Genomic DNA, 13,974 nt, shown 5'->3' on the forward strand with positions numbered 1-13,974 from the left:
AAGAGCACACGTCCTCCAGCAGAAGAACCAGATCCTGACCATACCATGAGTAGTACACATCCTGCAGCAGGACCAGATCCAGAAGGTAACATGAGGAGCACTTGTCCTCCAGTGGAATTGGTTCCAGATGGTACCATATGGAGCACACATCCTGCAGAAGAACCAGGTCCTGAAGGTACAATGAGGAGCACACATCCTCCAGTGGAACTAGATCCAGATGATACCACTTGGAGCAAACATCCTCCAGCAGGACTGGATCCAGATAGTACCACATGGAGCACACACCCTGCAGCAGAACCAGGTCCTGAAGGTATCATGAGGAGCACACATCCTGCAAAAGAACCAGGTCCAGAAGGTAGCATGCAAAGCATGCGTTCTGCAGCAGAAACAGATCCAGAAGGTATCATGAGGAGCACACGTCCTGCAGAAGAACCAGGTCCTGAAGGTAGCATGATGAGCACACATCCTGCAGCAGAAACAGATCCAGAAGGTAGCATGAGGAGCACACATCCTTCAGCAGAACCAGGTCCAGAAGGTAGCATGCAAAGCACACGTCCTGCAGAAGAACCAGATCCTGAAGGTACCATGAGGAGCACCCATCCTCCAGCAGAACTAGGTCCAGATGGCACAACGCAGAGCACACATTCTTCAGCAGGAATGGGTCTGGATGATACCATGTGGCACGTACATCCCACAGCAGAACCTGGTCCCAGTGGTGCCATGCTGTATGCACGTCCTTCAGCAGAACTGGATGGAGATGGTACCACACGGAGCACAAGCTCTTTAGCAGATTTCAGTCTAGATGATACCCTGAGGAGCACACATCCTGCAGCAAAACCAAGTCCAGATGGTACCATGATGAGCACACATCCTTCAGCAGAACTGGGTCCAGATGATACCACATGGAGCATACATCCCGGAGCCAAACCAGGTCCAGAAGCTACCATGAGCAGCACACTTTCTCCAGCAGATCTGGATCCAGATGGTACTAAGCAAGGAATTTCTTGGAAGAGATTTTTCAGGAAAAGGATGAAATGTTGGAGGGCTGGGGTGGGTGGAAAGATAGTAGGGACTACACGTGGATAGACCGAGAGGGGATTGAATGGACAGAAAGGTGGAGGGAGGGAAGGACAGAGAGTTAGGAGAAAAGGCAGGTGGATTGGTGGATGGATGGCAAGGAAGGATTTGTGAGAGAATGGACGCATGGATGGCAAGGGAAGAGGATGGATGGGTGGGTGGGTGGATGGGTGGGTATATGGATGATGGGTGGAGGGATGGGGTGCTGAGGGTGGCAGTGCAGGGTGGTGGTGCTGGAGACGGCAGTGCAGGGTCCTCACAGACCTCTGTGTCCCTTCCCTGCCCAGGTACAGACCCAAGCCCTGCTGGGGTCTCTGTTACCCCCACAGAGCCCCCATCACCCCCTCCATCACCGAACTCCACCCTGATGCCAGCAGCCCCTCCTGCCCTCGCAGTCCAACTGGGTCCAGGCCCCATCACCCTGTTCCAGCGCCCCCCCGAGTCCACCAGCACCCAGAGCCACCCAGCACCCACCCAGCACCCCAAGGAGACCCCCAGTGCACAGAGCCCCTCAGCACTCAATCAGCACACCATGGTGCCCACAAGCACCCATAGCGCCCCAAGACAGCCCCTGCACCCCATGGAGACCCCCAGCCCGCAGATAACCCCAGCCCCCACCCAGCACCTCATGGAGACCCTCAGCACCCCGACCTCCCCAGAATCCCCCCAGCACCCCAAGGAGATCCTCAGCATGCAGACTCCCCCAGCACCCTCCCAGCACCCTACTGAGACCCTCAGCACCCAGACCTCCCACACACTCCCCCAGCACCCCATGGAACCCCTCAGCACCCAGACCCCCCCAGCACTCCCCCAGCACCCCACAGAGCCCCTCAGCACCCAGACCTCCCCAGCACTCCCCCAGCACCCCACAGAGCCCCTCAGCACCCAGACCTCCCCCACATTCCCCCAGCACCCCACAGAGCCCCTCAGCACCCAGACCCCCCCAGCACCACCTCAGCTTCCCCTGGAGCCCCTCAGCACCCAGACCCCCCCAGCACCACCTCAGCCCCCCCTGGAGCCCCCCAGCACCCAGACCTCCCCCACATTCCCCCAGCACCCCACGGAGCCCCTCAGCACCCAGACCCCCCCAGCACCACCTCAGCCCCCCCTGGAGCCCCTCAGCACCCAGACCTCCCCCACATTCCCCCAGCACCCCACGGAGCCCCTCAGCACCCAGACCCCCCCAGCACCACCTCAGCCCCCCCTGGAGCCCCTCAGCACCCAGACCCCCCCAGCACCCCCCCAGCCCCCCCTGGAGCCCCTTGGCACACATCCTGCTTGCACCCCGACAGACCCTGTGCTCCCTGGGGCCCCGTGCACAGGTAAGACTGGGGTGGGGGGCACAGTGGCAGGGGGGTGTCCTGCCAGCAGACCCCCAGTTCCTGAGGTGAACACCCCCTGAGCCCCCAGGGCTCTGGGGCAGCATGGGGGTGGGTGCTGGGCCCCCTCTGCACCCCAAATTCTGGGGTTTTTTTTGGGGGGAGGACCCATTTGGGGGGGCACCTCTCATGGCTGCTCTTCAGGGTGTCTCTATGTCTCGCCCCACAGGTCCGGCTCCACCAGCAGTGCGGCCGCCAGCCCACCCCGGGGCTGGGGGGCAGTGGGGAGGGGGGTCCTGCAGCTGTGCCCCCTGCGCAGCCCCCCAGCTGCAGGCCCTGCTGCAGGAGGTGCGGGGGTTGCGGGGGGATCTGCGGGCGCTGGCCTTGACCCTCCAGCATCTCCTGGGGGGCTTTTCGGGGACCCCCCCTGCCACCAGCTCTCGGCCATGATGGGGGCGTGACCCCTCCAACTGGGTGACTCGGGGGGGGGCTGCTGCGACCCCCCAGATGAAATAAAGTGTGGCTGGACACACATCCCCCCCTCCCCCAAATCCTGGAGCATCTCGAGGTTGCGGGGTGGTGGGATGGGGGAGCACCATTTTGGGGAGTGCACGGGGGGGGGTCAGCCCCACCTCGGGCCCATCCTTGGGCGGAGGGGGTGGGGTGCAGGCAGCGGAGCCCCGTCTGAGCGCAGGGGGGGGGCTGATCCTGCCCTCCACCCCACGGCCCCACCTCCACGGGCCCCACGGCGCCGGGCTGGCTCCCTCGGCACTTCCCCACGGCGCTTTTGCTTCCTCCCCCTGCCCCCCCCGCCCCGCTGCGCCCCAGGGCCCTCCCTGGGAGGGAACTTTAAAAGGAGGGGGCCCTGGGAGGGGGGGGCCGGGCAGCTGCGGCATGGGGGGGCTGCTCGGCCTCGGGCTCTGCTTCGGTGAGGGGCTGGGGGTCATTGGGGGGGGCAGGGGCTTGGGGGGCACAGAGCTGGGGGTGCACTTGGCGGGGGTGTTGGGGGTTTTCGTGGGGTATGCAGGACGTTCATGGGGTGTTGGGGGGGTCAGTGGGGTGCGAGGGTGTGCATGTGGGTGTATTGGGGGTTAATGGGCAGACTAGGGTGTGGGGGTGTCCGTGGGTTGTGTGTTGGGGGTCAGTGGGGTGTGGGGGTGTCGGGGGGGGTGAGGGCTGGGTCCCCACTCTCAGCTGTTCCCTCTCTCCCCCCCAGCTCTGTGCTGCGGCATCGCGGCCGGATCCGGTAGGTTGGGGGTTCCCTGGGTGTTCCCTGGGGTCCCCTGGTGACCCCCATACGCTACAGCATGTGGCAGGGACTGGGGCATGGGCCACACGTAGGAGGGCTTCTACTGGGCAGACTGGGGGTGCACAGGGCAGACTGAGCTGGGGCTGTGCTGGGCAGACTGGGGCTGTGCTGAGCAGACTGGGCTTGTACTGGGCAGACTGGGGATGTGCTGGGCAGACTGGGGCTGTGCTGGGCTTGTACTGGGCAGACTGGGCTTGTACTGGGCAGACTGGGGCTGTGGTGGGCAGATTGGGTTTGTACTGGGCAGACTGGGGCTTTGCTGGGCAGACTGGGCTGTGCTGGTCCTACTGGTGCCATACACCTTCCCTGCCCGCAGCAGTGCCAGCCCAGCTGCGCAGCGGCCGTTCGCGTTGTGCCGGGCACCTGGAGCTGCTCTTTGCCGGCACCTGGGGCTCTGTCTGCGCCGAGGGCTGGGACGGGGCAGCTGCCCGGGTGCTGTGCCGCCAGCTGGGCTGTGGTCGCCCGCGCCTTGTCCCGGCACCCTGCGGCCCCGTGGCAGACGGTGCTTCCCCGGTGGTGCTGCAGCAGGTGCAGTGCACCGGGCAGGAGTCGGCCCTGGAGCAGTGCGTCCTCCAGCCGGGGCACCCATCGTCCTGCCCCACGGACCGGGTGGTCGCCATCGAGTGTGAGGGTGAGCGCGCAGCAGGGTGGGGTGATGCCACTCTAGGTGGGGGCTTCCGTGGGGTTGGCATCACCCCAGTGTCCCTGCAGAGCCTTTCCAGCTGCGGTTGGTGGGTGGCCCCGGGCACTGCGCTGGGCGGTTGGAGGTGAACCGCGCTGGGCAGTGGGGCACGGTCTGTGATGATGGCTGGAGCCAGACCAACGCGGCGGTGGTTTGCCGGGAGCTGGGCTGCGGGGCAGCGGGGACAGTTGGTGACCTCCCCCAGGGACGGCCCCACTTCGGCCCCGGCACTGGGCGCATCTGGCTGGATGATGTCCACTGCCGGGGTCAGGAGGGGTCCCTGCAGGATTGCGCCCACCGCACCTGGGGACGCCATGACTGCACCCACCAGGAGGACGTCGGCGTGGTCTGCCAGGTCTGGGACCCCCCCCTGCTGCCGTGGGACACCTGGGGTGGCCTGGCAGGGCAGGATCAAGCCAGAGTCACTCTTCTGTCCTTGCAGGATACCTGAGCCCTGCAGCTCTGCGCCTGCACCATCCCCAATCGCAGAAGCCACCATGTCCCCCTGTGCAGCATCCCTCCTGCATCCCTCCCTGGGGCATCCCCCGGCCCCACGGGGAACCCCATGCACAACACCCCACAGGAGGCTGCGGGTGGCAGCAGGGGGTCCTGCCCCAGCCCCTCGGCCCCCTCCCCACTCATTAAATGTGGAGAACTGAGCATCTGCCTGCATCACGCCTGTGCCCAGGGGTGCAGGCACCCGGCAGCACGGGGTGCCAGTGCCTGGGAACTGGGGCACCCAGCGCACTGCAAGGTGCCTGCATACAGCCATGGCTGTGCCATGGGGCCGCAGTGGGACAAGTACAGGGGCCTGGCTATCCCAGGTGTGGGGCTGAGCCCAGCCTGGCCTCCTGCCCACACTCCCCCCGTGGCCTCTCGACCTTGTTATGAAACAGCTTGTTAGCACTAATCCTGCAGCCACCTGTCCTGCTCCCAGCACCCTGCCCGGCCCCGCCCCCCCCGGGAGGGGACCTGCCCACAGCTCTGCCCCATGGCATGGGGCTGGGCCCTGCTGGGAAGCAGGCAGGGGGGGCTGGGGCAGCAAGGCAGGAAGTGGGGCAATGGGATTTGGGGGGCAGAGGGGCAAAGCGTGGGGCAATGGGGTCAGGGGGGCAGAGAGGCAGGGCGGGGGGCAATGGGACCTGCGGGTGCAGAGGGTGTGGGGGCAGTGGGGCCAGGGGCTGCAGAGGGACAGGCCATGGGGCAGTGGGGGCCAGGGTTTCAGAGGAGCAGAGTGTGGGGAACGGGGGGGCCACGGGCAGCAGGGGAACAGGTCGTGGGGCAACGGGACACCGAGGGGGCACATCTCCCCCCTGCAACAGCAGAAGGGGGGACAGGGACAATGCGAGGAGGGGGGCTGTGGGCTGGTGGCTCGTGGGGCTCTGCGCCGGGCTGTGCGCCCCCCCCCCCCGCCCCGTTCCTGGGGACGAGGACGGGGACAAGCTGGTGCCACCTGGCCCGGCTGCCTGCCGGCTATTTCGGTGCCCCCGCAGCTGTCCCTCCCTCCACCCCCGCCTCCCCCGCCGCGGGCTGCTGGCCAGCGAAGCCCCCCCGGGGGGGGGACACAGACAGGGACAGGCGCCCGCATCCTCCGCGTGCCACCGAGGCCGGAGACGTGCCGGTGGGGCCGGATGGCCGGACCCTGGGGATGGTCCCCAGTGGGGCAGGGGGGAGGGGGGTCACAGCCCCCTGATTCCTGCCCCACGGGGAGGGCTGGGGGGACACCCCCCCCGGGAGCAGCCCCTGCTCCCCGGGGGTATGGGGGGGCCGCGACCTTTCCCCCATCAGCCACCTGCCAAGCGGGTCCCGCTAATGTGCTGTCAAGTATTAATTACCTTCCAGCGGGTCCAGGGTCAGGGCCTGGTGAGCAGATGGGATGGGGGGAAGAGCAGGTGGGGAGGGAGAGGGAGGGATACGGCCCTGGGCGTGGGGAGGGGGGGGCGTGGGAAATGGGCATGGGAACTGGGGACGGGACGGGGGGTGGCCGTGGGAAATGGGGAGAAGGACAGATATTACGGTGGGAAATGGGGAGGGAGATGGGTGTTATGGTGGGAAATGGGGAGAAGGACAGGTATTACGGTGGGAAATGGGGAGGGAGATGGGTGTTATGGTGGGAAATGGGGAGGGAGATGGTCATGGGGACTGGGGAGGAGATGGAGATGGTCCCAGGGAGTGGGGAGAGGGAAGGGCACGTCCCTGAAAACTGGGAGAGTGGGAGGGACCCGTCCCAGGAGCTGGGGGAGAGGGAGGATGCTGGGGCCGGCACAGCCCTGGGTGCAGGTAGAGGGATAAGCAGGGTGCCCCAAGCTGTGCTCCCCCCACTCCAACCTGGGGAGACCCCCCAGCACCCCGGCTCCGTGCACACCGCCCCCCGCACCCCCGTGGCCAACCACCTCGTTTCAGCGCGGCTGGTACTTCCTTGGCAGGACACCGGGTGCGTGTGTGCCGCCAGCCAGGCTCCGCCAGCCCCATCCCAAAATAGAGCCCCCAGGAACGCGCCCTGCCGAGGGGGCCCAGATGTGAGTCAGAGCCGGGGCGGCGATGGCGGGGACACGGGGCAGGGGTGGCATGGCCGGGGATGGGGGCAGAGGGGGCTTGGCGTGGGAACAGCATCTCTCGGGGTTGGTGCCAGCCCCATGGGACGATGCCTCAGTCCTGGGGATCGCTGCAGGCCAGCGACTGGGGCTGGTGTCCGCCCCTCATCCCCGAACCGTTCTGCCCTGCATCTGGGCGGTCTGACACCCAGCTTGCTGCTGGTCCCTGCCTCACACCCCTGTGGGAGCCGGCTGGCACGTGGGTGGGTGAAGCTGGAGCTGTGAGATGCTGCGTGGCTGGGGGACACATGACAAAACAGGTCCCCCAATCCTCTCAGGGAGGTGACACCGGAGAGAGGGGAAACTGAGGCAGATGGAGGGGTCCCCCTGAATTGCTGCATCCTCCTCATGGTGGGATGAGGGGTCATGGCCAGGCTGGTGCTGGGGCTGTGCTGGAACATGGTGGGGATGGGGCTGTAGCAATGGGGGGGCTGTAGCAATTGGGGGGGCAGGTGGCGTGCGGTTGTGGTATGGCTGGGCTGTGTCGCGACATGACTGAGCTGTGTCAGGACATGATTAGGGTTGTGTTGTGGGATGACATTGTGATGGCATTGTATCAGGGACAGAGGATCGTTTGGGCATGGGGGACAGACCTCAAGGAGCGTGGCTTGGTGAAGCAGAGCAGGTGATGAAGAGGAAGGACAGACGGACAGGATGGAGCATTGCATGGGGGCACAAACAGAAGTGGCATGGGGTGGCTATCACAGAGGACGTGGACAGATGGACAGAATGATGCATGGCATGGGGGGATGGAGAGAACAGGGGGAGGGTGCGTGGGCAGATAGACAGCAGAGGCAGGTACAGCAAAGATAAGAAGCAAGGCGTGTGGGATGGATGTGATGGACAGACGGATGGATGGATGGATGGAGAGGCTGGAGGACAGCTTGCAGGGATAACGGACAGAGCATGGTGCTGGGGACAGATGCTTTCTCTGGGGGCACAAGCAGCACAGGGACAGACAGACAGTGCCCAGCATCACCCTGAGGGATGGCTGGGAGCCCTGCGCCCTGCTTCCCCATGCTGCGCTGGGTGCACCGAGCCCACCAGGCTCAGCACGGCTCAGCACCCATCCCCAGCTCTACCCTGTTGGTCTGTCCCCCATCCCCAGCTCCATCCCATCCGTCTGTCCCCCATGCAATGCCCTGCCTGTCCTGCCTCCTGCCTATCTTTGGCCTTCGGCACGCGTTGGGGCTGACACATGTTCCCTGTGTGTGAGCGGCAGAGATTAGCGCAGGCCGGCGGCATGGGAGCGGGCAGGAAAGTCTGAGTCACAGCTCCCAGTGCCGGGGGCAGCTGTGGGGCTGGGGGCACCCAGCCGTGCCCCGGGAGCACCCAGCCGTGCTGGGACACACGGCAGGGGACACAGGTGAGGCATGCACTGCTCCTGAGCTGCTCAGCTGTCCCCGTGCAACCTCAAGGGACACTCGACCCTGCCTTCTGCTTCTGGCTTGCTTGCATGGCTCTCCTGGCTCAGCCCCACGGCAGTGTGCGTGTGTGTGTGTGCACGCGTGTGTGTGCGTGTGACCAGCCCCGCACACCTGGAGGTGCTGGTGGTGCTGGTGACTTTGCTGTGGCTGTGCCAGTGCAGGTGGCTAAGGTGGTGGTATGGGAGAAGGGTCCAGGGCTCTGCTTCAGGGCTGGGGATGAGGAGCAAAGAGTCATCCCTGACTCTCTGCAATGGGGGGATGTGGGGAGGGACAGAGCCAGCGTGTACGCCTTGCAGTGGGGGATGTGGGGTGGGAGAGAGACAGTCTTGACCCCTTGGGGGGTGGGGTGGAGAGAAGGAGCCCTGACTGCTGCCGTGGGGTGATGTGGGGTGCAATGCGCAGCTGCCTGTCCCTCCTCTGGGAGGTTATAGGGCTCACTGCCTCTCCTCTGGGGTGTGATGTGGGGCATGAGAACATGGGGGCTCAATGGAGTGAGTGTCTCAGCTCCCCGTGGCCCCCATCGGGGGTACTTGGCCCCACTTAACAGGGGCATTTTGGGGACCCCATCACCTCTGTCAAAAGGTGGGGGGTGCACCTTTCTACCAGCCGGGACCCCCATGTCTGCATGGCGCCTGGGGGAGAGGAGCAGGGCTTGATCCCATCCAGGGACACCATGGGGAGAGCCCCTGGGGCAGACTGGGCTCTATTGGGCTGAGCTGGGCTGTACTGGGCTTGACTGTGCTGCGTTGGGTTGGGCTGGACTGGGATAGAATGCTTTGGACTGGGCTGCATTGGACTAGGCTGGGCTGGAGAAGATTAGACCAGGCTTGTCGGGGCTCCGCTAGGCTGGGCTGGGATGGACTGGATTGGGCTTGGGTGGGTTGGACTGGACTGAACTGGGCTACAATGGGATGCTTCAGAGCAGGTTGGTCTGGGCCCCACTAGGCTGAGCTGGGCTAAACTGGACTGGACCAGGCTAGACTGGGCTGTCCTGGCCAGGTGCCCTGGGGCCGTGAGACTGATGCTGCCACTGCCTCCCCATGCAAGGGGCTGGGGACAGTGGGGCTTTGCAGCAGCGCGGGGGGCTTGGGTCTCCCCAGGGCCCATGGAGGAGTCGGACGAGGATGGGGAGGACAACGAGGAGTTCCTGGAGCGGCTGATGGTGCAGACGGGCCGGGAGGTTCCGCAGCGGGAGCTGGAGGAGCACTACGCCGTGCTGGAGGAGCTGGGCAGTGGGACCTACGGCCGTGTGGTGCTGACGGAGCCCCGGGATGGTGGTGAGGAGCACAGGGGGGCCACCCTGCTGCTGGCTGGGGGAACCTGCTCCCCACCCCAGATGTGCACAGCACCACCACTGCACCTGACCCACCCGAGCCCACAGCTCTGCCCAAACCACCCCACACCAAACCCTGTCTCTGCCCCCTTGGTGCCCCAGTGGGTGCTGACCCCCCCTTCGGCTCCCCCGCTGTTTTCCAGGCTCACCGGTGGTCCTCAAGCTGATGCTGAAGGAGCAGACGGAGCGGCGGGCATTCCTGCGGGAGTATTGCATCGCCCTGTGCCTCTCCAGCCACGCTGCCTGCCTGCGCGCCCTGCCCATCGCCTTTGAGAGTGCCACGCACTTTGCTTTCGGACAGGAGCTGGCTCCCGCTGGGGACCTGTGTACCCTCCTCAACCCAGGGGTGTGTGCTGCCCTGGGGCTCTGGGAAGGGGGGCAGGGGTCAGGGGGTGGGAGGACAACTGAGAAGGTGCCTGGACAGCTTTGCGGTGGGCACAGTGATGCTGCGTGCAGGGACACCCTTTGAAGTGAGATGCATGGTCACGTTTTTTTTTTGTGGGGGCACCCTTTGCAGCAGGTGCAGTGATGCTGTGCGTGGGGGGACCTTGGCAGTGAGCACCCACTCACACTGTGTGGGCGGAACCTTTGCACACCCACACTGTGCATGGGGAGAGACTGTTTGCAGCGGGTGCAGTGACGCTGTGTGTGGGGACACCCTTTGCAGTGGGTTGCATGGTCACCATGCTTTTTGTGGGGACACCCTCTGCAGTGGGGTGTGGTGATGCCGTGCATGGGAAGAGACCCTTTGCAGTGTGATGCATGCTCGTGCTGTGCATGGGGAGACCCTTTGCAGCGCAGGCACGTGGCTACAGGCTGCTGCAGGGTGAAGCACAGGGCAGTGGTGACGGGCAGGGGTCTGGGTGCTGCAGCAGCTCCTTCAGGGAGGGGGCCTTGCGTCAGACGACGGTACCACTCTCCCTGCAGGAGGGCCTGGCAGAGGAGCTGGTGAAGCGCTGCGCGTCCCAGCTGGCCGAGGCGCTGGACTTCATGCACAGCCGTGCCCTGGTGCACCGGGACGTCAAGCTGGACAACGTACTGCTCTTTGACCGCGAGTGCCGGCGGGTGAAGCTGGGTGACTTTGGGCTCACCCGTGTGCAGGGCTCGGCGGTGGGTGCCATGTCTGGCACCTTGCCCTACTCTCCGCCAGAGCTCTGCCTGCTCCAGGGCTCCGACACACTGGAGCTGGACTCCAGCCTGGATGTCTGGGCCTTTGCTGTCCTGCTCTTCTGCCTCTGCACTGGCTGCTTCCCCTGGGCCGTGGCTGCCAACTCCGACCCCCAGTTTGAGGACTTCAGCGCCTGGCAGGGTGGCGTGGCCGGGAGGGAGGTGCCAGTGTCCTGGCGAGGCTTTGGTTTTGGGGCGCTGGAGATGCTCCGGCGCCTGCTAACTCTGGACCCCAACCGCCGGAGCCCAGCCATCGAGGTGCAGAAATACCTGTCCCTCCCCTGGGTGATGGCTCCCAGCGCCCCGGAGCCAGCACTGAGCAGCTCCCAGTCCCCCCTTATCAGCGGCATGGGGGAGAGCCCGGAGGGCTCCGGGGGACAGGATGCTGCTGGGGAGGGAGATGGGATTCCCATGCCCCCTGCTAACGCACTGGCCCCGTGCCGGTAGCCAGCACCTCCCCTCCGTCCCAGGGCCGGTATGGTGACAGGAGCTCCCTGGGGGTCTGGGCTCCCTGTCTGGTGCCCGAGGCTTGTGGGGCTAGAAAGGAGTTGGAAGCATGGGAAGGAGAAACGATGCCTCGGGCAGCACCTGGAGACCCCAGCCCTGCAGCTGGACACCCAGCACCTTGCAAATTGATGTCACTTGGCGGTGGTGACAACAGTCCACCCAAGCAACCATTGCAGTGAAACCCAGAGCAGAAGCAGCCTACGGGACAATAGAGAAAAACTGGAGGACAGCAATTAATTAGAAAGAAAACCCACTAAGGCTGATGCAAAACCTTGGCAGAGACAGATGGTGAAACTGCTCAGCAGAGGAACCGATCTGACCTTGGCCTCCTTCCTGCACTTTAAGGATGAGGAGGTTGTCAGGGGCTACTTTAATTAGGGAAGATGCTAAACAGCCTCCCTGGGTGTTAACTGCTGTAATTAGGTAGAGATGCTAAACAGACTCCTGGGGGGTCAGGGAGCTGGGGAAACAAGTGTAAGCCCTCAAGGCATGCAGCTGAGCCAGGGTGCGACAGGGCTGGTTGGAGCTGCCAGGTGGAGCTCTAGGACTTGAGTTAAAACCAGACAAACCTGGGATCAGGCTCCGTCTGAGCAAGGCAGTGGGCAGGGTGATTTGCACTGTTAAAGGCTGGATGTGGGTCAGTTGCTAGTGCAAAGGGGTAAAAAGACACAGTGAGAGAGCAAATTGGGATGGCTCTGGCTGTGCAGGAGGGGGAACACACAAAAATTGGCTTTGATGGCTGCAAACATTCTCCATCTCCAGCACAGGAGGGACTGGACAGACTCTGGAGGGGAGTTTTTGGGGTGACCTCATGGTTTGGAGGCTGGACAAACACCTGCCCAGGCTCAACCAGCCATCTGGTCCCCGCTGGCTTTCCCACCAGGGCTGCTGGCAGCTGGGAGGAGAGCAGCGGGGTCGCTCAAGCTTTGGCACCTGACCATGGTGCGCAGGCAGGGCTCTGTCTGCTGGGGAGCATCCTGGGGCTCTCCTGCACCCCCTCGAGCAGTCTGCACTGCTGTTTTGGGACACGGGGTTCCTGCAGCCTCCTCCTGGGACCCTCCCCATGCTCTGCCTGGGGAGCCTGTGCCCACCGCTTCCCCAGGACCCCCAACAGGCTGGGCGATGCTGTGCTCTGCCATCGGCAGAGGATCCATCTCCTGCACCACCAGCCCTGGTGCAAAGTGGAAGGGGAGGGGGAAAATTAGCTGAGATGCTGAAGCTTAATAAAATTCTCTGTTGTTTTGCCTTTTTTTTCTTTAAAAAAAAAAACCCAAACCCAACCCTCTGTTTTCCCATGAACCTGCTGCTTGAGCCCTAAATCCTGCTTTGTCTCCTCCTTGGGTCAAGCAGGCTTTGAGCAAAGGGGGTCCAGCCCCCCCACCCCCACCCCTCCACAGTGGTTGGAAGCCTCTGGGGAGGAGAGGGCACACAGGCAGCTGAGAGGCACACGGACTGCCCGGCTTTGGCAACGCGGAGGCTTTTCCTTTGTAGCTGCCCGCCTGGATCGCAGCCTGGGGATGCTGGGCCTGGGGATGGCGATGCTGGGCTGGATGGTGGTGCTCCCTGTAGCTGGGGGTGAAAAACTCCGCCCATTGAGGAGTAATTGTGTCACAGCTGGGGTCCTGCAGCCTGTTGCTGAATTTCTCCCAAGCCACATGGTTTTCCAGGTGAAAAATTCTGCCCCCTCAGCACAGCACTGGCATGGATGCCACGGAGCTTCCTCCGAAGGAAATAATACTCCATGGAAAATGCATTGGCCAACCCTCACAATGAGCGCTCTGGGTTCCCCAGTACAAGAGAGACATGGAGCTGTTGGAGCGAGTCCAGAGGAGGCCACGAAGCTGATCAGAGGGCTGGAGCACCTCTGCTATGAGGACAGGCTGAGAGATTTGGGGTTGTTCAGCCTGGAGAAGAGAAGGCTCTGGGGAGATCTAATTGTGGCCTTCCAGTACCTAAAGGGGCCTACAGGAAAGATGGTGAGGGACTGTTTATCAGGGAATGTAGTGACAGGACAAGGGGTAATGGGTTTAAGCTGAAGGAGGGTCGATTTAGATTAGATGTTAGAGAGAAATTCTTTACTGTGAGGGTGGTAAGGCACTGGAACAGGTTGCCCAGAGAGGTTGTGGAGGCCCCATCCCTGGCAGTGTTCAAGGCCAGGTTGGATGGGGCTTTGGGCAATGTGGTCTAGTGGAGGGTGTCCCTGTCTGCAGCGGGGGGGTGGAACTAAATGGGCTTTAAGGTCCCTTCCAACCCAAACCATTCTGATTCTATGATTTTATGATTCTATGAAATGACTGCTTGTCGCATTGAAAGTTACCCTGCTTTGACAGTCATGCTACTGGTTTTCAGATTCTGAAAAACTCCTTTCAATTCAGCTGTGAGCCCACCCTGAACTTAAAGTGAAGCACCTGGATGTCCTCAATGACCATCAGGAATTGATTTTTTAAAAAAATTAAGTATTTATTAAAATATTCATCACAATATTTATTTCAATATTTTTTTAAATCACTCGAGGGTTGTATGAAAGCAATGTCCTTTCACCCTGTTTCCTTCCAAGAA

General features: G+C 63.1%; 2 protein-coding genes across 3 annotated transcripts; both read left to right on the forward strand.

Annotated features, from left to right (window-relative positions):
• The first annotated feature begins 3,284 nt into the window (after positions 1 to 3,284).
• On the forward strand, positions 3,285 to 5,047 carry LOC129198826 (CD5 antigen-like). Its single transcript, XM_054808450.1, has 5 exons — positions 3,285 to 3,324; positions 3,613 to 3,642; positions 4,022 to 4,336; positions 4,417 to 4,742; positions 4,830 to 5,047. Exons 1-5 carry the CDS (start codon positions 3,291 to 3,293, stop codon positions 4,836 to 4,838), a joined length of 714 nt encoding a protein of 237 aa, XP_054664425.1. The 5' UTR covers positions 3,285 to 3,290; the 3' UTR covers positions 4,839 to 5,047.
• Positions 5,048 to 6,606: 1,559 nt separating this feature from the next.
• On the forward strand, positions 6,607 to 11,355 carry SBK3 (SH3 domain binding kinase family member 3). Of its 2 annotated transcripts, none has more exons than XM_054808463.1 (4): positions 6,607 to 6,906; positions 9,509 to 9,685; positions 9,885 to 10,087; positions 10,669 to 11,355. In XM_054808463.1, exons 2-4 carry the CDS (start codon positions 9,514 to 9,516, stop codon positions 11,353 to 11,355), a joined length of 1,062 nt encoding a protein of 353 aa, XP_054664438.1. In that variant the 5' UTR covers positions 6,607 to 6,906; positions 9,509 to 9,513. The 2 variants fall into 2 exon arrangements, with proteins under 2 accessions (XP_054664438.1, XP_054664439.1); XM_054808464.1 differs by lacking the exon at positions 6,607 to 6,906 and adding an exon at positions 8,234 to 8,347.
• Positions 11,356 to 13,974: the final 2,619 nt, after the last annotated feature.

The sequence above is a fragment of the Grus americana genome, chromosome 36 (genome assembly GCF_028858705.1).
Source record: "Grus americana isolate bGruAme1 chromosome 36, bGruAme1.mat, whole genome shotgun sequence".
Lineage (NCBI taxonomy): Eukaryota > Metazoa > Chordata > Aves > Gruiformes > Gruidae > Grus > Grus americana.

Bases quoted from the DNA above. Each gene is read 5' to 3' on its own strand.
- SBK3 (XM_054808463.1), top strand. From the start codon at position 9,514: ATGGAGGAGTCGGACGAGGATGGGGAGGACAACGAGGAGTTCCTGGAG. The intron at 9,686-9,884 runs GTGAGGAGCACA...GCTGTTTTCCAG, and splicing joins GACGGAGCCCCGGGATGGTG to GCTCACCGGTGGTCCTCAAG. The intron at 10,088-10,668 runs GTGTGTGCTGCC...CTCTCCCTGCAG, and splicing joins GTACCCTCCTCAACCCAGGG to GAGGGCCTGGCAGAGGAGCT.
- LOC129198826 (XM_054808450.1), top strand. From the start codon at position 3,291: ATGGGGGGGCTGCTCGGCCTCGGGCTCTGCTTCG. The intron at 3,643-4,021 runs GTAGGTTGGGGG...CCCTGCCCGCAG, and splicing joins CGGCATCGCGGCCGGATCCG to CAGTGCCAGCCCAGCTGCGC. The intron at 4,337-4,416 runs GTGAGCGCGCAG...GTGTCCCTGCAG, and splicing joins GGTCGCCATCGAGTGTGAGG to AGCCTTTCCAGCTGCGGTTG.